Source organism: Canis aureus, chromosome 27, assembly GCF_053574225.1.
Source record: "Canis aureus isolate CA01 chromosome 27, VMU_Caureus_v.1.0, whole genome shotgun sequence".
Classification (NCBI taxonomy): Eukaryota; Metazoa; Chordata; class Mammalia; order Carnivora; family Canidae; genus Canis; species Canis aureus.
The window spans coordinates 17,177,412-17,200,177 of NC_135637.1; the positions used below are offsets into that span (position 1 = coordinate 17,177,412).

Consider the following 22,766-nt stretch of genomic DNA (forward strand, 5'->3'; position numbering starts at 1 on the left):
TTCCCCAAATCTGAGTTTTTTTTCTCTTGAGAGGGTCACATTTTCCTCAGGGTTTTTTTTGGGGGGGGGTGTGTTTTTTGTTTTTGTGAGGTGGGGGGTGAGGTGTGTATGTCGAGTAATTTTAGATTTTAGATTGTATCCTGGACATTTGGAATGTTATGCTGTGTCCACTTGTGTCCAACTTTGTCCTGTTGTACAATCTTGTGGAGAATGTTTTTTGTTTTAGGGGGACCTGGGTGGCTCAGTCGGTTAAGTGCCTGACTCTTGACCTCAGCTCAGATCTTGATCTCAGGGTCATGAGTTCAAGCCCATGTGGGCTCCAGCATGGAGCCTACTTAAAAAAAAAAAAAAATGTTTATCGTAAATAGGCAGTCACCCTGGTTAGGTTCAGACTGCAGGTCTGTCTTGCCTTCTGTGGGTGGTGATTCTGGTGTCGGCTTAATTTTCAAAGGTTTTGTTATGCTTCTCTGGCTCTATCCCGCACATATGTTACTCAATAGTTAGTCTGAGATAGTAGTGGTTTTTTATTTTTTAAATTGAAATATAGTTGACATGCAATATTATATTAGTTCAGGTATACAACATAGTGATCCCAATAACCCATTATCCATTATCACCAGAATAAGTATAGTTACCATCTATTACCATATAATTATCACAACATTCTTAACTGTATACCCTGTGCTGTACTTTTCATTTCTGGGACTTATTTATTTTACACCTAGAATTTTGTACTCTCTTACTCTCCTTCACAATTTTGCTCATCCTCCCATCCCCCCATTCCTCTGACAACCACGTTTGTTTTCTGTATTAATAGGGTGTTCCTGTTTTTTGTTCATTCAGTTGTTTTTTAGATTCCACATCTGTGAAATCATATGATATTTGTCTTTTTTATTTACTTTTCTCAGTATAATACCTTCTAGGTCCATCCGTGTTGTAAATAGGAAGACTTCATTTTTTATGGTTGAGAATATCCCGTTGTATATTTATACCACATCCTTATCCATCCATCTATCGATGGACACCTAAATTGCTTCCATATCTTGCTCTTGTAAATAATGCCACCATAAACAGAGGAGTGTGTGTATCTTTTCAAGTTAATGTTTTTGTTTTCTTTGAGTAAATAACCAGTGGAATTTTAAATTTTTTTAGGAACCCCCCCCCGCCCATACTGTTTTCCAAACTGGCTGTACCAGTTTATGTTCCCACTAACAGTACATAGGATCCTGCTTTCTCCGTATCCTCACCAAGACTTACTTCTTTTTGATACTAGCCATTTTGACTGGTAAGGGGTCCTATCTTATTGTGGTTTTGATTTGCATTTCGCTGTTGATTAGTGGTGTTGAGCATCTTTCATGTGTCTTTTGGCCATCTCTGTGTCTTCAGAAAAAATGTCTATTCAGATCCTCTAGAGATGGCAATATTTTAAATCTTAGTTGAGATTTCAGAGCCTTTGCTATAACTGGGTTGGAGCTGTCCTGCATAGCTCAGAGATGAGCCTGAGATAGTGTGGGGTCTTGTACAAATAATAACAGGCTCTCCTTCAGTTTGTTCCTCTCTTCATCCCTATACTTTCCAGCTTCCAGGGGGTTTCTATCCCTTGGGTTTCCAGAGGGTTTCTCTCAGTTTTACCTGCCTGCTTCACTACCACCATGCAGTGCTATGACTAGAGACTGCCTCGGGGGCAAAACAACAGAGAAAAGAGGGAGAAAAATCCCCATAAGCCACCCCCCCCCCCACACACACACACACATTCTTTGGACTGCAAGAGCCCTTTTCCTTGGTCTTCAGAAGGTGACATTTCTTTTAGAGTTTGAGCTCCTACACCACCACACTGCTCTGCTCTTGGAGCTCATACTTGGGGCATGGCTAAGAGAGAAGAGGCTCCCCTTTCTCCATGTGGCTACTTCCTCCACAGCCCACCATTTTGAGTTGACTCTCCAGGATCCTCAGATATTTGCTTTTTGTGTCTCATCCAGAGGTTTTGGCTGCGGTCAGCAGGAGACAGGCAGCAACGGGCTTAATTCTTCTTGGCCAGAACCAGAACTCCCACTTTCTCTTCAATAAATGAGTAGTTGGCAGTTGGGAGCTGTGTTAGGTGAGGCCTCTTCCCATTCTTTCTGTTCTCCAGCTCCTCAGCAGTGGCCTGCTCATTCCCATCATGAAGTCAGGGATCTGGAACAGAGCAGCTCATCAGTGTTCTGCAGGGAGAATCAAAGTAGGAGTTGGTGGTAAGGGCCTCTGTCAGGGTGAGAGTGGGTTGCCAAGGCAACAGCCACTGCACCAACAGTTCTCACTGCCTTTTCACCCTGTAATCTCAAGATTAGTTTTTAAATTTTTAGCAGCATTATTGAGATAAAATTCACATGCCTACAATTTGCCAGTTGAAATAGTACAATCCAGGGTAACATTCACAAGGTTGTGCAGCCATCACCATCATTCCCAACGGAAACTTGTACCCACTAGCAGCCACTCCCCATTCCCCTCCAGCTCTAGACAACCACTGTTCTATCTTCTGTCTCAGGAACCTGTTTGGGACATTTTATATAAATGGAATCATATAAAATAGGATCTTTCATGACTGGCTTCTTCCACTTGGGATGATGTTTCCAAGAGCAACTTGCATTGTAGCATGAATCACTACTTCATTCCTTCCCTGGCCAAATAGGATGCCACTGTACGAATATACCATATTTATTCATTCATCCGTTATGAAACATTTAGGTTGTTTCCACTTTTTGACTATTAGGAATACTGTATCATTCAAGTACAAATTTCTGTGTAGACATAGGTTTTCAGTTTTCTTGGCTATATACTGAGGAGTGGAATTGCTGGCTTATATGGTAACTCAACATTGAACCTTTTCAGGAACTTCCAGACTCTTTTCGAAAGTGGTTGTGCCATGTGATGTTCCCACTGGCAGCAGACGATGGTTCTGATTTCTCTACATCCTCTCCAGTCCTCACTCTTGTCTCTAATTACAGTGTAACGGGTATGAAGTGGCAGCTCATTGTGGTTTTGATTTTCATTCTCCTGGTGGCTAATGATGTTGAACATCCTTTCATGTGCTTTTTGGCCTTGTCAGATAAATGTCCATTCAGATCCTTGGCCTGTTTTTTGGCTAGGTTCTTTGTCTTTTTATTTATTGAGTTGTAAGAGTCTTTCATAGATTCCAGATACCAATCCTTTATCAGATATGATTTGTAAGTATTTTTTCCCAATCTGTGGGTTGTCCCTTCATTCTCTTGGTGGTGTCTTTTGAAGCACAAAAGTTTTTTCTTTTTCTAAAGATTTTATTTATTTATTCATGATAGACATAGAGAGAGAGAGGCAGAGACACAGGCAGAGGGAAAAGCAGGCTCCATGCTGGGAGCCTGACGTGGGACTCAATCCCGGGACTCCAGGATTGTGCCCTGGGCCAAAGGCAGGTGCTAAACCGCTGAGCCACCCAGGGATCCCCCAAAGCACAAAAGTTTTTAATTTTGATGAAGTTCAGTTTATCTGTTTTTTTCTGTCACTAGTGCTGTTGGTGTCACACTGAAGAAGCCCTCTCCTAGCCCAGGGTCACAAAGATTTACTCTTAAGTTTTCTTCCAAGAATTTTTCTAGTTTTGGCTGTTACATTGAGGTCCCAATGCAGTTAGAGTTAATTTTTGTGTATGTTGTGAGGCAGGAGTGCAACTTCATTCTTTTGCATGGATGTCCAGCTGTCCCAGTGCTGTCTGTTGAAAAGACTATTCTGTGCCCCATTGAACTGTTCAGCACCATTGTTGAAAATCAACTGACCATAAAATAGAGGGGTTAGTCTAGGTATATTCATCTGATTAAAATTTGAAATCTAAAAGGATGTTAAAGTAAGCTAAATATTTCCATGTTTCCAGTTTGGCATCATGTGCCTTATTTTTTTGGTGGTGGTGGTGGTCGTCGGGGGTTATATACATCACCATTATTGCCCACAGGTGGCATCACAGGCAGGCTTGCTAGAGGTGGATCGCAGGATGTTCACAGAGCTCTTGAAGACCACCCGGCACTGGCCCAGCTGAGGAAACAGAGCCAGAAAGATCGAGTGATGGGTCTGAGGGTTCTACTGCTCATTATGGGCAATAGAAGAACCCCAAGCCTCAGAGATACAGCTTTAAAACGCAGAGCTCTGAGCAGATCCTAGAGTTGGATAATTAAACTGGGTCATTCTGCTTAAAACTGCACATTCTTCTAGTTGCTGTTTAAAATGAATCCTTCACCAGAGGCCATCATCAGTGCTCTAGAGAGAGCTATTGATTTTGGCATATAAGGTTCTATTTAAGATTCTCTAATAGCCCAGGTTCAGTGGGACAAAACAGAATCATGTATTGATTTCTTTAAAAAAAAAAAATACTAGCTTCCTTGATTAATTTGGTCTTTAAAAAAAGCGGGGGGGGGGGACTCCATTTTAATGCTTCCTTATTTGTTCCCTCTATTTTCTGGATAGAAATATAGCTTTAGGTCAGGTTCTTCTAAATGAAACTGCCAAGCCAGTCTGAATAGGCTTCATCTTTGCCATCAAATACAGTTTGCCTTATTATCATACAGAACTATTTAATCCAAGCCAATGGGAGGCAGGCCCTGGGTGGTGACCCCCAGTTAAAGAGTCTCAGAGCTTACTTCTGGCCCTGACGAATGCGAAGTTGTGGTGTGCTGCTGCCTGCTGTCAGAGAGAGAGTGAGTGGGGCGTAAATGTTGTGTTTGCTCCATCTGCAAGTGTTATAATAAGTTATTCAAAGCTCTTAGCACAGGACCAACCAGAGCGTGCCTCCCTCTCAGTTCCAGCACGTTTTCCTGCCCATCAGATGGATGCTCCTCTGCTGGAGTCTTTGGAAGGTTCTGGTGTCTTTTATTTTAATTGGCGGGCTAGAGCCGACTCCTATGGTGTGATTTTCATTAGAGAGGGGCTGGAGAGAGGGAGTGTTGGAACAGCCCTCCAAACCCAACCATGAATATTAAACATAATACAATTACAGCTTTTGGACCAATTATATTTCTTTTCAATGGGCAAAGTTGACGAAATAGTCACTAGATAGGAAGTCACAATATCTACCATTGGCTTCTTTCTGTCCCTGGAATTCATTGTCCTGGCATGATTTTGTGCCCATTTGCTGTGCTACCTGTTTCCCAGCACCGAGTCTTTAACTGGAGTGCTGAGGCTACAGCTCTGCCAAGGGACACGGTTCAGGTTGATGCCGCACGCTGTCAGATGTGCAAGCCTGACACCGGGTTCTTAATGTGGATTGGAATGGCTCGTGTGGACTTTGCACACTGTGGGGTGTGCTATTTCTATGTGTTGACAAGAAAGCAGAGTGATGGCTCTCTAAGGAGATATGCTAGAAATACTTTTCCCTTTTTCCTTTGGGGAGAAGTTCACATCTCTTTTGGCCCATTTTCATTTTCTTAGTGACGTAAAATACACAAATGCTGTATCTTTTGGTGTATTTGTTTATTTTGTTTGGAGCCACCCATGCTGGTATCTAAATACAATAGGAAAACAGATGGCAAACTTTGAACTTCTGGACCAAATTTGTGTTTGCCTTTGTCTCCCTAACAGCCAAACTGTAAATTATGGAGTATAAATATTCAACAGAGGAGCTCTTTATGAAAATCACCACAGCAAAATAGACCCTTATTAACCAAATATGTGCTGAAAAGTGCTTGGGCTAGAACCTTCCTCCTCCCCACAACACCCCTTTGCATGTTGCTCTTTGCGAGCAGTGCAGCTGTTGCCTATGGGCAGCGCTTCTTTTACAGCATTTATACCTTTTCTCACTTCTCTTACGCAGAATGCCTCAAGTGGCTGTAAGTGCTGAGAAGGAGACCTTTGTTTTCCAAGTCTGGTCCCTGCTCTCTCTGCATCTGTAGTCCCAGACCCCTCCCCGGGGAGGGAGGATCGCGTGGCCGGCCATAGTAACAGAGCTCATCATTGTGCTGCATCGCCCAGGTGGTGCCCTGAGCTAGCCAGAAAGAATGAATGAGTCTCTCCTCTGTGTTCTAGGACTACATATTTCTAAAATCCAGTTTTATTTGAAACACAGCATACAGCTAGGAGTGTATGTAAGCTATGTGTACAGTTTGAACAATCACAGAATGCCTGCATCTACCACCCACCCCCCTGCCCAGCTTAAGAAAGAGAGCATGACCGGTACCTCTGGAGACCTCTGGGTGCCCCCCCTTCCCCATCATGAATGAGTTCCTGTTTCTGAAACAACATGGCAGTGTCTACACTTAATCCCTCTACTGCCACTCTTACTCAGGGTAACTGCTGTTACCAATTCAAATGTGTCCTTCCCCAGTCTTAAATTTTTTCTTTTCTTTTTTTTTTTTTCTTTCAGAGAAAGGGTGGGAACAGGGGAGGGAAAGAGAGAATCTCAGGCAGGCTCCACACCCAGTGCAGAGCCTGACCCAGGGCTGGATCTCACAACGCTGAGATCTTGACCTGAGCCGAAACCGAGTCAGATGCTCAACCAACTGTGCCACGCAGGTGCCTGCAAAATCTTAAAAATTTTCAACTTTACTTAAACAGGTAACCTACACATTCAAGACAATTCAAAAGCACAATGGAGAGAAGCCAGGCTTCTGGGCACTTCTCTTCCTGAGCAGCCTAATCGTCCTCCTCAGCCGAAACTGCCTATTAGCGTTCTCCAGAGGGTGCCTATACACACACAGCACAGACACATTTATTCTTCACCCCCCACACCTGTCACGCCACTGGGCCCGTGCTCCTCACGTGCAGCAGTGGCTTGGTGACAGCCTCCTACAGGCATGCACAGCTCTGCCTCCTGTAAAGACTCCGCAGGGGCACTGTATGGTACATGTTGTTTCTAGTATTTCCGGCCCCTCTGATAACCATTCCTCAATAGGTAATGCCCTTTTTCCCCTTAGGTTGCTTTTAAGACCTCTTTTGTCTTTTGCATTTTCTCACTTCAGTGTGATGCTCTTAAATATGTAATCCTTATTTTGCATTAATGCTCATACAGTGTGAGTATGCAATGCCTTTCATTAATTCTAGAAAAATACCAGCCATTAACTCTCTTTGAATATTGCTTCCTTGCCATACACTGTTTTCTCCTTCTGGAACTTCTTTTGGACACATGGTGAACTGTCCCTTTATCATTTGCATGTCTTAACCCCTTGGTCACATTTTTCCTCTGTTTATCTGTGCTCCATTCTAGGTCATCTCTCAGATTTGCCATTTAATCACATATTAGTCTGAATTTAATTTCAGGAGCCATGTCTTCATTTACAGAAGTTTTACATGGCTGTTTTTGGTTGTTTTTAAAGGAGTCGTCTCCTACTCCCACTCCCCACCCCGCTTTGGGTGGGCCCGGGTCTTACCATCTTGCTGCCATGTTTTGGGGAGATCTAACCCTATTGATTCCTGAGTTTGGCACCTGCTCACAGCCTCACTTTACCTCACCCTACCTCACCCTAGGCTCTCCAGGCTACTTTCCAGTTTGGGACCTGGGGCAGTCACTTGCTTTGTGAATCCAGCAGTGCACTTTAAATGGTGTTATTTATCCAATGGTAGTAATTTATTTTCAGTGGGAGAGTCTAAAGTTTGAGACAGAAACCCCATCTTTTGCTACTGAAAACAGTGCTGTGGCTAATGCCCCTGCATGTCTGTGTATGTATTTGTATGTGTGTGTATGTATGTATGTACTATATATATATATATATATATATATATATATATAGTCTAAATTCCTAGAAGCGGAATTGCTAGATCAAAAGTAAAGTCTGTTGTTTGTTGGAAATTGCCAGATCATGCTCCAAAGAGGGGATTGTGCTCCTATCAAGTGTTATGGATGTACCTGTCTGTCCAAGGCTCCCTAGTGTGGAGGGTCTTATGGAGTTTACCACCAAACTTGACCTTTGCCAGGTAGATAGGTGACAGGTGGTATCGAACTATAGTTTTAGTTCATAATTTCTCTCATTACCAGTGAACATAACTCACAAATGTTTAAAAGCCATTAGTATTTTCCTGTGAACTTTTTTCCTTAGCTTTTCTCTTATTTTAATATTAGGTTATCAAACTTTACTTTCAATTTGAAGGAATTTTTTTTTTTTTTTACAAGAAATTAGCCAGTTACCTCTGTTGCAAACATTATCCCCAGTTTATCACTTGCCTTTGATTTTTTTTCTCCATGTGGGAAGAATTTAGACACTTATATGTAGTTATCAATATTTTCCTTTTTGACTTCTGGGTTTTTTGTTTAGAAGGGCTTCCCTATTCTGAATATTCTTATAGTTGATTCTATTTAACTCTTTGAGCCATCTAGAATTTATTTTGATGCAATGTGGCTGGAAGAGCTACAAGATGGGAAAGTTGTTAGAAGGTATTTTGTGTTTAATTGCTTTTATAAGTGGGATCTTTTCTTTTTTTAATAATTTTTAAAATTTTTGTATTTATTTATGATAGTCACAGAGAGAGAGAGAGAGGCAGAGACACAGGCAGAGGGAGAAGCAGGCTCCATGCCGGGAGCCCGACGTGGGATTCGATCCCGGGTCTCCAGGATTGCGCCCTGGACCAAAGGCAGGTGCCAAACCGCTGCGCCACCCAGGGATCCCGGGATCTTTTCTTTGAGTACATTTTTTTTTTAAATTTTTTTTGTTAGGGTTTTATTTATTTATTCATGAGAGAGGCAGAGACACAGGCAGAGGGAGAAGCAAGCTCCAGGCAGGGAGCCCTATGTGGGACTCGATCCCGGGTCTCCAGGATCAGGCCCTGGGCTGAAGGCAGCGCTAAACTGCTGAGCCACCCGGGCTGCCCATCTTTGAGTACATTTTTTAAAACTCGTGGTTGTTTGTATCTAAGATAGATAGCTATTGATTTTGACATATTCATTTAATACTGAATTATCTTCAACTGTCCTCTCTAATAAATTTGTCCACTTCTTTTTTTTATCTAATTGTATCTATTTTTAAAGACAATGTGAAGTATTAGTAGGGGATCCCTGGGTGGCTCAGCGGTTTGGCACCTGCCTTAGGCCCAGGGCGTGATCCTGGAGTTCCGGGATTGAGTCCCGCATCGGGCTCCCAGCATGGAGCCTGCTTCTCCCTCTGCCTGTGTCTCTGCCTCTATCATAAATAAATAAATAAATCTTTAAAAAAAAAAAAAAAGTAGATCACTATCTTTTAAAGTCTTCATTAGAAATAAATGTTATATCTCATCGAATTTCTTTTCAGCATCCATGTGACTCAGCATCCATGGAAAAGACTTTGGTTTTCCTTATTTGTTGCCATAACTTGGGGAACTATATTAATAGACATCCTGAATGGATTCTGCTGTATTTTATTCAGGACTAAGCATTGATACCGATCTTGATACTCTGCCCTCTTTGTCAGTTTTGTGGCTGGCAGCATGCTGGCTTCACATATAGAACTGGGGAGTTGTCGTCCTTCCCTGCTGGGCTGTGGAGGGGTTTGCAAAGCCCCAGGGGCTCCTCCCTCCAGGGTGGGCCCATTTAGCTTGTTTGTGGGGACTGTTGCTCCCTCCACAGCTTTCCCTGTCTGCTCATTGTTACTTTTTCTATCCTTGGGGATCATTTGGGTAATTCTTATTTTTCTAGAAAGCTATTTCATCTAGGTTTTCAAATTTGGAGACTTAAGAAAATCATCTTAAACCCAAGTAGATTAGGACTCAGGAAACTGGGGGATCCCTGGGTGGCTCAGCGGTTTGGTTCCTGCTTTTGGCCCAGGGTGTGATCCTGGAGACCTGGGATCGAGTCCCGCGTCGGGTTCCCCACAGGGAGCCTGCTTCTCCCTCTGCCTGTGTCTCTGCCTCTCTCTCTCTTCATGAATAAATAAAATCTTAAAAAAAAAAAAATGAACCATAGGACTTAAGAAACTGAATTACTGGGACGCCTGGGTGGCTCAGCGGTTGGGCGTCTGCCTTCGGCCCAGGGCGTGATCCTGGGGTCCCGGGATCGAGTCCCGCATCGGGCTCCCTGCATTGAGCCTGCTTCTCCCTCTGCCTGTGTCTCTGCCTCTCTCTCTCTTCATGAATAAATAAAATCTTAAAAAAAAAATGAACCATAGGACTTAAGAAACTGAATTACTGGGACGCCTGGGTGGCTTAGCGGTTGGGCGTCTGCCTTCGGCCCAGGGCGTGATCCTGGGGTCCCGGGATCGAGTCCCGCATCGGGCTCCCTGCATGGAGCCTGCTTCTCCCTCTGCCTGTGTCTCTGCCTCTCTCTCTCTTCATGAATAAATAAAATCTTAAAAAAAAAAAAAATGAACCATAGGACTTAAGAAACTGAATTACTGGGACGCCTGGGTGGCTCAGCGGTTGGGCGTCTGCCTTCGGCCCAGGGCGTGATCCTGGGGTCCCAGGATCGAGTCCCGCATCGGGCTCCCTGCATGGAGTCTGCTTCTCCCTCTGTCTGTGTCTCTGCCTCTATGTCTCTCATGAATAAACAAATAAAATCTTTAAAAAAAAAAAAAAAAAGAAAAGAAACTGAATTACTTAAAAAAAAAACTACCAAAAAAATTTAGGTCCATTTTTTTTCCCCAGGTAGTTTTACCAAACATTTACTAAACTGTCCCCTTTGTCATTATAAAGCTTTTTGTTCCGAAGTTCCCCTCCCTGTGTAACCTACATTGAGTTTTACTTTGTGATCCATTCACAGCACTGTTAGTAGGAGGGTTTGTCCTGGGTGCATCTGTGACTCAGCAAGCATGTCAGGTCCTGAGCGGTCGGTCTGGTGCGACCTTTGAGTGTTTTATACGTCTTCCCATGGCCTGTGTGTTCTGCCAGTATTTTGCTACATCCCTTTCTTTTAGAAAGTATCCACAGGTAGCTGATTTGGGGTCATTTTCTGTTAAAAACAAAAACAAAAAAATCTTAATTATGTATTTAAACTTGATAGGTGCACTGGGTATAGAATTTTTGTTTCAAATAAGTGCTCCTCAGAAAACAAAAAAATAGATCTGTGCATGCACGCTCAGAAACTAGGAGTTTAGGACACAGAATGTGTTTCAGATGGTCTCTTCTCACCACGTGTCTGGACCACATTGAGCATGTTAGCATTAGGTTTGTCCAGCTCCCCTTGCTAAGTGCTAGGGTCTTGTCCTGTTTGACTTGCAGTACAGAGGCTGTTGAATTCATCTGTACTGAAATTTTGCCACATTTTTGCTCTTATGGCTTATTTCCGGAACTATGTTGGTGTTTCTGCTGGATGAGAAATTTGTCTCATTATCTAATTTGTCCATATGTGGAAAATCAGCATATACTTAGATAAGAGTAGTTTTTAAAGGGGTTCTTAAATTCAGATTATGACAAGGCAAGAAATTATTTTGAGACTTCAGATGAGTGACAGCCAAGTGTCCACATATTTTTATCATGATTCTCTTCTCCGTCATCAAGTAGGGACACATTCCTTTCCAAATTTCAACAAGAGAGTGATGAACTTACCAAGTCTCGAGTTAAATAGCAGAAAAGAGCTAATTTCCCAACCGGAAAATTAGGGTCTGGGTTGCAGAAAAGTGTGGCTGGTTTACCTCTTGCCCCTAATCGAATCTGACGCTGCCCACAACTATGCTGGCTGCTGAACTCACCCCAGGCCCCTGGGCCAGCCTGCACAGACCAACACCAGCCCCGACTCTTATCCTTCTGGGTGGACTTGTGCTCAGGACAGGCATGTGTCCTGTCGAGCAGAGAAAGAGTATGACACGTCAGCTAATGGATTCGTCTTAAGTCTCTCGTTCCAGGGGCTTTTAAATCATTCTGACCTGACCGTCGCAGGCACAGTCAGCTTGCTCAGGCCTCATGCAGCTTAGTCTCCTGCAAAAGTGTAGAAGGGGGTAAAACTTCTCTGTCAGTATTTAGATGTTTGCAACCCAAGGGGTTTTCTTAGGTTCTGTTTTGACAAGATCATTGTACATAGATCCGCACAATTGAACACTAATGTATCATTTTGGGCTTTAACTCGCATCCCATTCCACTCTGTGCTCATTTTGGGCCTTCTAGGGTGAGGATCCATGACCTCCGCACTGACAAAATCGCCCTGTCACTCTCTGCCCACCAACTGGGAGTGTCTGCGGTGCAGATGGACGACTGGAAGATAGTCAGCGGAGGCGAGGAAGGCCTGGTCTCGGTGTGGGATTATCGCATGAGCCAGAAGCTGTGGGAAGTGCACTCCAGGTAACCGAGCGCTAATGGTACCGGCCACCTGAGCCAGCTCTCCGCGCCCACATGCATGGCCACCCTGTCCCCGCCACGCAGCCCCGGGGCAGGCTGCGGTGGTTCCGATTCTCAGGCCAGGAACCCTGGTTACTGGAGAGGCAGCTCCTCTCGGTGTTCGTGCTACCGTGACTCCTACCCAGCTCAGGTAGACAAGACCTATAGGGATGCCCCGGCTGCGTGCCCCACATCAGAGCCCCCAACAGGCGTGACCCTGACATCTGCTTGTTTTCCTCTTTTTAGAAGGGCACCATAGGGCTGAAAGTATTCAGGCTTTGTTTCAACTTCATTATCCCATGCTTTGGGTGGGCGGCCTCACAGACGTAGGCCCATCATATTAAGGAGACCTGTCTCCTGGAACTGACTTGAGGCCATCTTGCCTGGGGCGAGGGCTCTGTCTCTACCTCACCCCACCCTCCATGCCTCCCGTGGGAGCCTCTGCTCCTGGGGCAAGGTGAGGAGGAAAGCCTTCTTTCCCAGAGACAGATCCTGGGAAGTGGAATCTGAGCATAAGAAGAAGAAATACATAGATGCCAAGACCTGCAAATACAAATTGCAAGTCATGGTGAAGGCAGTGCAGGCCAGGTCAGGTACAAAAGGAGGCAAGATTTTAAAAGAGGAATTGGCTGCTGCTTAGAGAGCAGTGGGAGCTAGTGCTCATTCCCTTCAGCAGCTTTTACCAGACTTGAGCCCTGGGTCCTGTCTACACTGCCTGACTGTCCAGCCCTGCCTTACTCAGTAAACAGGTGTGTAATCCCGTTTTCTGCTTTCTGTGGTGATGCATGGACTTGCCACCAGGTGGTGCCAAAAGGCAACCAAAACTCCTCCATGGTGGCATCCCAGATACACCTGCCAGTAGAGAGGCCCTTTTATTGCTTTCAAGAGCCCCCTATGATTGGCTTACGGAGCTGATCAATCTCCCCTTCTAGGCGGCTCCAGCCTCCAGGGCCACCATCCCTTCTCCCTCTTGCCAGCAGTAGCTCCATCTACTTCACTAGGCCGGCACTCCAGCAGGTCCCTCCAGTGCATCATTTGGATGAAGCCTGGGTCAGTAGAGTCTTCCCCAGAATTTTACCGTCCCAGCACTTGTCTTCCTAGCTCATTTGTAGACATACCACTGGTCCTCAACTCTGGTTACTTGCTTGTCCCTGGCAAGATCCCCATTTCCACCAGGATAGGAGTGGGCCTCACTTCAGTCTCCCACCCAGAGCTTCTGTGCTCGCCAGGTCCTCGCCTGCCAGTGCACACAGCTGGTCTGGGTTCTCTTGAGCTTCTGATCAAGCCCTGCTATACCTGAGAGCCTCTTCCATCAAACAGCTTTAGCCCCCACCCCACCCCCCACCCCCAGTCCTCCCACCTTACTGGGCCCCTAGCAAAATCTTCCAGCCATACTCTCTTCTAGCTGGTGTCCTGAATCCTGGACTGACCAGGCCAGCCTCTGATGCCCCTGAACGTTCGATACTTTCAAGAGAATGTTCTGTTTCAGCCACGAAGCCTCCCCCTGCTTTGTGGGGGATCTCAGGAGCAGCCCCTGCTCCACCGGCACGATTTTTCTCTTGTCTCTGCCTTCCTCAGAGGCCTGTGGCCCAGTGTGGAATCCTCTGTCCCATCCTGGGGGCTCCTGATCTTTCTCATACTCTAGAAACATTGTTTCCCCTTTGTGGGAATGCATCTGAGCTAGTTAGGAATCCTCTGATGGAGGTTCCTGCTTGCATGAGGACATCTTTTATATCCTGTGTCTCCTGGCTGATGCTAGGACCATATGAGGCACTGGATGAAAGTTTTCAAAATGAAGCAAAGGCTTTGTTACATGGATTTCAAGCCATTGTTGCAAAATCTGGCAGCACAAAAGCACATGCAGACAGCCTGTACCTCGTTAGGAGGAAGAGCCTTTACGGATCAGCCCCATTCCCCGCAGCCGGGTGGCCCAGCCTGCAGAACTTGTCCAAGGCTGGCCAGCAGTGGGGCTGTTCTCTACCACATATAGCTAACCTCCTCTATGTCCAGAACGTATCATGGTGCAGGGTAGTCAAGCAGGGGGCACCCAGATTTGTTGACAGGACGGCCCAGTGTGTAGACCTCAGGCAAGACCTTGCCCTTCTGCAGGCCCTGGTTTGTCCTCTGTTAATGAGAAGCTTGGCAGAGGGTTCTAGAGTCCCTTCTACTCTAAACCTCTAGGAGGATGTGCCCCATTTGGGGGGTTTCCCATTCCTATACCTCTCTCTTGTCATGTTCCAGGCACCCCGTTCGTCACCTGTCCTTCAACAGCCACAGCCTCATCACGGCCAACGTGCCCTACGAGAGGGTGGTGCGCAACACTGACCTGGACAACTTCACCACTCACCGGAGGTCAGCGGGCTGGGCTGGGGCTGCAGGAGTGCAGAGCAGGTCATCTTAGTTTGATTTCATTCTGGAATCCCTCCAAGCCACCTTGTCTCCACAGGGTCACAGGCAACAAGCCATTTTCATAGAAATTGTGAGCTTATGTGGCTGTGTGGGTAGTAGCGCGTGGGGTGGGGATGCCCAGGGGGGCTGAGCACTCAAACTGCTGTGGCTAGATGCCCAGCAACAGTGGCATAAGCCCAGTCCTTATGCTCAGTCTGCAGGGTGACTCGGTTTCCCCCACTCCCAGAGACCCCGTGCAAGTATGTCTTATAGTCTGCTGGCTGGCCTTCCCTGACGTGGACCCCCCACCCCAGCTGGCCTCATCAGACTCATGTCGATTCCAGAGATTCTGAGTGTCCGACCCCCGTAGGGGCCCGAGGGACCTGTGTGATATAGGAAGCGTGTCATATCTCAGGTGAACGCACAGACCTGCCCTGGGGAGCGGGCCAGCAGCACCAGACTGACCCCCTTGCTGTCCCTGTGCTTCCCCTAGACACCGAGGGCTGATCCATGCCTACGAGTTTGCAGTGGACCGGCTGGCCTTCCAGAGTGCGCTGCCCGTCTGCCGAGCGTCCTGTGACTCCGCGGCAGGCTACAACTATGACCTTGCGCTCGCCTTTCCCTAGGGCCACCGTTAGGGGACAGCCTCCTTGGGAGCACGGAGAGGAGTGGGTGGAACCAGAGCTGATGGATTTTACCACGACCAAGGAGCTCTGCACCAGGTTTTTAACACCTGGGGAAGAAAGCAATCCCAGGGTGCACTTGTCTGACCCCACCGGTTCTTGAACTTTCTGCTATTACTGCCTGTGGAGAGCTAGAGTTTGTCAGGGCTTGTGTCCTCTTACTCTGTTTTCTCTCCCTGGGTACTGTACTCCTCCTCGCTGTAGCTCTGAGTACCACCCACTGGCGCCTCCACCTATCCCTCCTTCCACCTCCACCCTGCACCTGCTGCCTGCCCCAGCTGGGACCCTCTCTCCTCCCCACACTGTCAGTACACTACAATGCAGGGCCCTGCTCGTCCTGCTCCAGTCTTCAGGGGGCCTGGGGCTGTGGTCTCTGAGCTTACAGGGCCCCAACCTCCCCCGGATCAGAGATCACCTGTTCATTCTGGGTGGTCTTTGATACCACCACCCAGTGGAAACCTAGGATAGCAGCACTGTCTCCTCATAGTTTTTACCATAATCTGTAATTACATATTTGTACACTTATTGCATTAAGGACTGTTTACTGTTGTGTCCACAACATGTGATACAAAGTAGATTTTTTCTACCTATTTGTTGCATAAACAGCCCTCCTCCACATAGGACAGAAGAGCAAGAGCTGGGGGAGAAACCCTTACCCTGAACCACTGTGCTAAAGCAGGGCAGCATCAAGGAGCTCTTCAGTGTGAGAAGTAGCTTCCATTTCCAAAGGATTCATTGCATTCCTCTTGATTTAGACTCTTCTGAGCAGTGGCCACCTAATATTCCTTCAAAATATTAAAGCCCAAATTGATAGAACTACAAAGATAAAGTCCATGTTCCTAGTGGGTGATCAACAGATACAATCATTAAAAAAAAGGAAGGATTCAGAGCATTTACTTAATAGAATTTACAAGCATGATCCAACAGATCAATGTTTTACACCTTTTTAAATATCCATAGACCATGCACAGTAAATGGCTGTCTGAAGACCACAAGGACAAACAATCTCAGATTGCACAAGGGTACATCCAGCCAAGTTCAGTGACCCCCTAATACAATAAAATTAGATAAAGTGAAAAACAAAAATGGAAGATGTGAACGCCACTCCCACCCCCCGGATCAGGGTGACCATGAAAGCACTGAATATCAAAACCCCAGGGGGAGGCCAGAGTGGACAGAGAGAAGGATGGCTTGAAAAACAGGCTAAAGATAAATGGATAGCTGTCACCTCACACAGTGACTCCAGAGGAAGGAATTAGCTAAAAACTTGATGGAACAGAAAACCAACAAATCGTAAAGTTAATCATAATGCCAAAACCCCACACTTGACCCATTTTACACTGGACCAGCTTTTTTTGAAAAGCCAAAATAGACCATTTTTTGGACAGTGTGGGGAAGGAAGGGGGAGAGTCCTAAGCAAACTTCCCCCTGAGCACGGGGCCCAACACAGGACTCGATCCCATGACCCACCCCACTGAGTCACCCAGGTGCCCCTAAAATACACAACTCTTGATGCTAAATAAATAAATAATAAAAAGGCACAAGGGGCTGTGAGAAACAGAAAAAGGAGTAATTATGGACATGAGATTTTCAGGGTGCCTACACTAATCTGAGAGAGAAACGAAGCTTTCCTGCTGTACACGAGTATGTGGAAGTAGGAGATGCTGTGAAGTCCGCGGAAGTCTTCAGATCGCTTAAGATGTTCATTAAAAACCCACATGCAACTCAACAGGACAGTGGAACCAGAGAAAGGGCTGCAACTGGGGCTCATCACTGAAGCCCCCGAGCAGTGCCCCCTTCCCTGGCAGGCAGCTTTGTCAGGACCAGTCTTCTGCTTCCTTTCAACCAAATTACTTCACAGATGAAGCTCGTCTGCAGTTAGCAGATGAAGTATTTTATTTACTCCTGTTGTCATGTGGGACTCTGACCTCCTCGTGACCTCGCTCTGTAAGGTTTTCATCTCTCGCAGCCTTAATGCAACCAGACCACTAAGTAAAACATTTTTCTTTTATGAAGCAGGCCCTTCCAGTTTGATTTCACTGCTCATTTTACAGACACGTTCACGCTTTCCGGCCATTAAAGGTAATTGAAGACCCAGAAAATTTTACCAAACTAAAAATAGTTTTAAACGATTGTCATTCGCTGCCAGCAACTAGCCCAGTGTAAAATGTCACGATTATAGGGGTTTTCTTACCTCCCCAAACTGTTTAGACCGTCTCCCATTAAGGAGAATTGCCTGGTTTTGTGAAGGAGGGCTTATCAGATCCAGATTGAAATCTCAGGCAGTGTTTTCTGCTGCAAAGTCTGCGTCCTGGAAGATGGGGAAAGGAGCGCAGGGTTCTTCCTCTATAAATCAACATTTACCCAGCAGTTTAGAAAACACCTTTAGCCCACGTCCACCCCTTCCGTTCATCCCACCTTACCTTAATCCCTGCTGGCTAGTTTGAGGGAGCCTCTTTGCAAGTTTGGAGTTGTGAGCAGATGTATCATTTCCTTTTCTTCGGCTCTTCCGTTGCCCAGACTTCCCCCTCCAGCTCCCCCATAGGGATAAGAAACTCCTGTGCCACTGGGGGAGCCAGAGGGCCCAACACCAGAGCTCTTGTATCTTAAAACATCGTCTGCCTTTTGCTTATACTTTATAAAATGTCAGTTCAAATAATAAATTTTTTAAATCTGTTTCTTGCTCAATTACTTGCTGCCCTGGCCAAGTGTCCTGTGACAGTCCCCTGTCCCCTCCCTCTCCCCAGCCCTCCCCCCGCTGCCTACCATGGTACCTGCCCCCACCCCTGGAGCGCTTAGCAGGCAGGGCAACCTTGTTTTACAGGCCATCGTTGAGTAGAACCACCGGTTCCAGGGGTTCCTAGCCCAGGATCCAAGAAACCCACAAAATTAGATGAGAAATTGTACATAAGAGCATTTTCTGGAAGAAGTCAGGCTAGCTTTCATCAGATTCTCGAAGGGGACTGCAGCCCCCACCCCCTCCCCCCGAGAATCTCAGCTCTGTCACCAATCGTGCCTTTCAAGCCAAGGGTCTGCCTTGGTGCTGCCACTGCCCAGCCAACAATGTGTTTAAGCGATACTCTGGGGATGGCATCACCGTCCCCTGGAGGGAGAAATCGCACCTGGCTGATGGCACCCCTGAGAGTAGAATTTTGGTCTGTTCTGAAAGGGAAATTTGGTAGCCCCCGCGATGAAGTGCTCTACCCCGGCACCCCACCTTGGAATCAGAGGCCCCACATTTAGGCGGCTGGGGCTTAACCCTCTGCATTTAAACGACAAACACCAGCTTCCTGCAGGCGGGCAGAGGCCCCGCACGCACGGAGGAGAGATGCCTTCCCCCTGTGAGGGCACAGCCTTCTCATTAAAGCCGTCTGGTGGCCTGCCATTAGGGGCCGGTCCGTGACAATGGGCTTAGGCAGGTGCTGTCTGGCCTCCGACTCCGGGCCTTTGCTCCGGGCAGCAGCTGTGGCGGCCGGGAGCTTACGGCGGCGGCGGCCGGCGCCCGGACCGGGAGCCACGCGGGCTGCCCGCCTCGCCCTCGCCAGGCCAGATGCTCACCTGGTCGCCGCCGCGTGGGCTCCAGCGGGCGCCAGGCAGGGCAGGCTTTCAGCCTCGGCTGCTCACCGTGGGCTCCCCGCCGCGGGCTCTCCATGCAGCTCAGCACCAAGGGCCTTTTCTTCCCTGTGGAGGGAGGGAACACCCCCGCTCCCCGCAGCCCGAGCGCTGAGCCCGGCCCGGCTTTTCTCACCGCCCACTGCCAGGACACACGCCGCCCTGTCCCCACCCTAGGTCGGGGGTGCACAAGCTGCTGCTCAGCACCGCCTCGCCCTCATTGCTGTTGGGGGGCCGAAGACAGGAGCTTGGTCCCGTCCTGACCGGGTCGGATGAGGAGGAGGAGCACCCACACCTGAGCCCGTGCTGGTACACTTGCCTCCTGATTCACGAAGAGCCCAGGGACAAAGGCAGTGCTGATGCCCTAGGAAGTCGAGGTAAAAAACCTGGCTCCTCCGGCTCCCCTCCCCAAGGCCTTCCCAAGGTCACTGTGTGGGCGGACAGCTTGCAAAGCAGGTGTTTGCAAAACCCTTGCCAAGGCGACTTGTATTTTTAACTCCCTGTCAGCCCACGGAAGTCACTGCCATTCCCAGTGCTGCAGCTTCACCTCGGCAGGCAGGTGGGGCAGGGGCAGGTGCATAGGTGCCCTGCCCGTGTGAGCAGAGCACAGAGAGAAGTTTCTCGTCCCCTCGAACCAGAGTTGTTTTGTCCAAGTCCGGCAAGAGGGTGCCTGGCCAAAAGTGGAAGCTGTCACCACAGCTATTCTTACGCCATTCCCTTATCCATAATTCATGTTTTAACGTGGCTGCAGGACGTGTCCCGCCAGCCTCTCCTATTAGATTTCCATTACACGGCCCTTTTGCAAACCTACCAAACCAATGCATTTGTGTCAAAATGCCAGGGTCTTCTAACATCCAGAAGCTGAGTTCCGGTAACTTCTCCCCTTGGTGATGTGCAGCGGCAGGGGTCTGGACCCCGCTTTCAAGCTGACTGCTGGCACTGGGCGACCGAACAGAGACACGTGCCCACCCCCCTGCTCGGTCTCCACTCACCGCTTGAGGCCCTCCAAACACAACCACACTTCCTTCAAATATTTGACCTACCATCGATGCCTGCCCATTTTTCCTTTTAGTTGCTGGTGGTATTCCTGATAGAGGCCAGGCTGGTAAACACAGCATATCTGCTGTATTGCCTATTGTAGAACAAATTTCAAAACAAACATCACTTGCTTCCGATGAGGTACCCCATCAGGCACCTCGGGGGGATGGCTGCACTTGCTCAGGGGCTGGGTAGCCAGAAAGCCCTTCCTGGGTGTGCCAAGGTGTGCCAGCCTTGGGACCTCCGGCACACCTGCCTCCTTTCTCTGGTGGCCGTCCTGAGACCTGTCTGCTGTGCCAGGAGCAGCGACTCTCAGCCTTTGTTAACCAGAGGCCAGCAGCCCTGCTAGACTGTGAGGAATTAGCCTTCCCTTTCTAGAAGCAGGTTTTTACCAACTCATCAGCAACCCTGATCATTCCCCCAATGGCCAAATGAGCAGAAACACCACCTCACATGCTTAGCACCCTGGGAGCCGGTGGGAGAGCTCCAGGTAAACCCCCGCAGGCCACGCTCGGGTGGAAATCAGCACGAACCTTGCCAATCAGATGACACCCTCGGTGACTGGGAACAAATAAGCTTTCTTTGGAGCAGCGTGGACTGGGTTCATGGTGAATAAATCTCATTTTAATTAGCTGGTTAGGTAAGCTGTGGCCCATGGCTTCAAAGACATTAGGCTGGCCCTCAGTGGTCTGAGCAAATGAAAACATTTGAAGTATGCCCACAGTGGCCACATCTCCCAAACTAAAACTCAGGGCATAGGGGCTGATGGAAGATTCGTTATTTATAAAAACACTTTACATTAATGAACTGCCTTTGTTGAGAAGCACAAAACTGAAGCAAATTGGGAGAGTCTCAGAAAATCCAGGCCTGTGGTGGCCATGCCAGCCATCCTGCTGCTCAGAGGCACTGTGAGTCCGGCACGCTTGTGGGGTGAGGGGTGGGGGGGACGACTGCCCGCATCTGCGAGGCTGCAGGGGGCTCACTGAGGGGGACACTGCTGGGAGATGGCCAGATTCCCACGCACCAGGCCCTCCCGGAGACTAGACTCTCTCCCCTGGCAGCCAGGACACCCAAGGGCGTGAGCGGGACCCTCCCCGAGCAGCAGGGGACGGCAGGGGGCCGCAGGGAGGCAGGTCACGTCCCACTCCGCTCCAGGAAACTGCCTGGCTGGCTGCTTCACGGTTCAGGGGCCCTCCAGATGGCTGGCACCTGCAGGGTAGGAAGCAGAGGCCTCCGCCTTCGCCCCCGACCTACTGCTTTGGAAATGTCAAAACACTTGTTGAGTAAGTGCCAGTCTAAGCAGCAGAGTTCTGGAAATGACTTCAGAGTGCTCTGCCTCCGCACAGACGGGGCCGCGCCGCCTGACGGCCACCCCCCGTGACCTCAGGCCCCAGGGGCCCAGGCTGTCCTGCTACACGCTGACCCCCCAACAGGAGGCCAGCCAGTGTCTGTGCTCGCCCCCAAGCTCCCTAATGCTCAGGGTCCCCCAAACCACCACCGCCAAGGTGCGCCAGCCTCGGGACCTCCGGCACGCACAGTCCCCCGTCCCCACGGCCACACTTCAACCCGCCTCGCTGCTCCGTTTCAACTGCTCACGTACACGGCGACAGAAAGCTCATCCTCAGCCCGGCGGTAGCTGGTTGCATCCGCACGAGCAGCCCCAGAGAGAGGCTGCAGAACCGGGGGGCCGACGCCTCCAGGAGGCAAGCCAGGGCCTGCAGGGCACAGGGTGGGAGGCGGTGGTGCGCCTGGCCGCACCTTTTATGTGCTGAACCCAACGCACAGGTGTTCGATAACAAAACCATGGAAATGCGCGAACGCCAATAACAGCAGCTCTCAGTTGCCAGAACTTCCTTGGGAGGCTGGAAAGGAACCTCCCAGTGAGTGTGGCTGAAAGGAACCAAGCGAGGAGGCCTGGAACGCCACCAGCAGTGACCGACCACAGCGACGATGGCCATGCCGGCCCCGCCGAGCGCCGACTCTGAGCGTGCAGCCTAAGCCAGCCTCTGCGGAGCCCCGGCCACAGACGCCAACCGACGCCAACCGGACAGACCACCTTCACTTCCCGGCGCCCCGATTAGATCACATATCCCCGAGTCGGAAGGGGACTCTGGAGCTCTGGGAGCCACTCACCTGGGGCAGTCCCCTCCCCCGCTGCCACCGCCACTTGGGAGGCCACACACGCTGGGCCCAGAAGGGCGGGGCCCACCCCGCTCCCAGCTCCCAGCTCCCACCGTCAGCAGCCAGGCCTCGAGTCCGGCACCCTGGGGACCCTTGTGGGCTCGGGTGCATCACGGTGGGTGCCCCTCATCATCCCCCTGCCCACACGCTCCGTCACGCCGCCGAGGAAGCCCCACCGCCGGGGCCCGGCCACCACGGAGCAAGGAGCTGCTGGGCTCACGTTACTGCCCAGCACTCACTCGTGCGGCAAAAGAGCAAACACTTCACCCAAATTAAACCAGAAGACCCGGGGGGGAACCTCAGAATCAGCCTTTGAAAACGAGCTGCTGCTGGCTCTCGTTCAGCCTCGGGCCACCGGGCGGACGTGGGGAGCACACAGGAGCCGTGTTCATTACCAAACCGTTTCTTTTTTATTAGAGATAAAAACAGCAGAGTCCCACGTACCTCACCCCAGGGCAGACCAGACAGCGGCGGGGGGCTCTCCCCGGGAGCCGCAGCGGGACAGCCACGGCGCGGCCGGCGGCCTCGGGGCGGCCGGGTCAGTGGCAGAGGGCGATGGTCTCCATGTTAAGGAAGCGGACATGCATCTTGGTCTCGATGTCTATCCCCTGCCAGATCTGGAAGGGACAGAGCAGCGTGACGCCGTGCCCCCACGGCCGC

The 22,766-nt window shown here is 49.0% G+C and overlaps 3 protein-coding genes and 1 long non-coding RNA gene across 5 annotated transcripts in view; 1 reads left to right on the top strand and 3 right to left on the bottom strand.

Annotated features, from left to right (window-relative positions):
* The window catches only part of FBXW8 (F-box and WD repeat domain containing 8), a 120,736-nt gene extending 102,785 nt beyond the window's left edge, over window positions 1-17,951 (top strand). Inside the window, exons 9-11 of the mRNA XM_077875799.1 lie at window positions 11,995-12,168; window positions 14,446-14,556; window positions 15,086-17,951. Coding sequence (XP_077731925.1) covers window positions 11,995-12,168; window positions 14,446-14,556; window positions 15,086-15,218 — 418 coding nt within the window. The 3' untranslated portion in view covers window positions 15,219-17,951. The remainder of the gene's footprint in view (window positions 1-11,994; window positions 12,169-14,445; window positions 14,557-15,085) is intronic.
* Window positions 507-13,516, bottom strand: LOC144299929 (uncharacterized). Its single transcript, XR_013366582.1, has 2 exons — window positions 10,625-13,516; window positions 507-4,038 (listed from the first exon to the last, which is right to left on the bottom strand). It is a non-coding gene; the product is annotated as an uncharacterized LOC144299929 (long non-coding RNA).
* An 855-nt stretch (window positions 17,952-18,806) lies between the features above and the next one.
* Window positions 18,807-22,353, bottom strand: LOC144299924 (uncharacterized). Of its 2 annotated transcripts, XR_013366568.1 has the most exons (3): window positions 21,526-22,353; window positions 19,183-20,019; window positions 18,807-18,956 (listed from the first exon to the last, which is right to left on the bottom strand). XR_013366568.1 is itself a non-coding variant. In XM_077875800.1 (2 exons), the coding sequence occupies exons 1-2, from the start codon at window positions 21,881-21,883 to the stop codon at window positions 19,391-19,393; spliced, it is 987 nt and encodes a 328-aa protein (XP_077731926.1). In that variant the 5' UTR covers window positions 21,884-22,353; the 3' UTR covers window positions 18,807-19,390. The 2 variants fall into 2 exon arrangements, 1 of the variants encoding a protein (XP_077731926.1); XM_077875800.1 differs by having other exon boundaries at window positions 18,807-20,019.
* A 140-nt stretch (window positions 22,354-22,493) lies between these two features.
* The window catches only part of TESC (tescalcin), a 47,463-nt gene continuing 47,190 nt past the window's right edge, over window positions 22,494-22,766 (bottom strand). Inside the window, exon 8 of the mRNA XM_077875801.1 lies at window positions 22,494-22,723. Within this exon, the coding sequence (XP_077731927.1) occupies window positions 22,646-22,723 (78 nt within the window). The 3' untranslated portion in view covers window positions 22,494-22,645. The remainder of the gene's footprint in view (window positions 22,724-22,766) is intronic.

What these genes read in the sequence shown, in the direction of transcription:
- LOC144299924 (XM_077875800.1), bottom strand. Translation starts at nt 21,883, where the DNA reads ATGGCCATCGTCGCTGTGGTCGGTCACTGCTGGTGGCGTTCCAGGCCT. An exon ending in GATGAGCTTTCTGTCGCCGT is followed by an intron (nt 20,020 to 21,525) that starts GTACGTGAGCAG and finishes GTTCTACAATAG; the next exon opens with GCAATACAGCAGATATGCTG.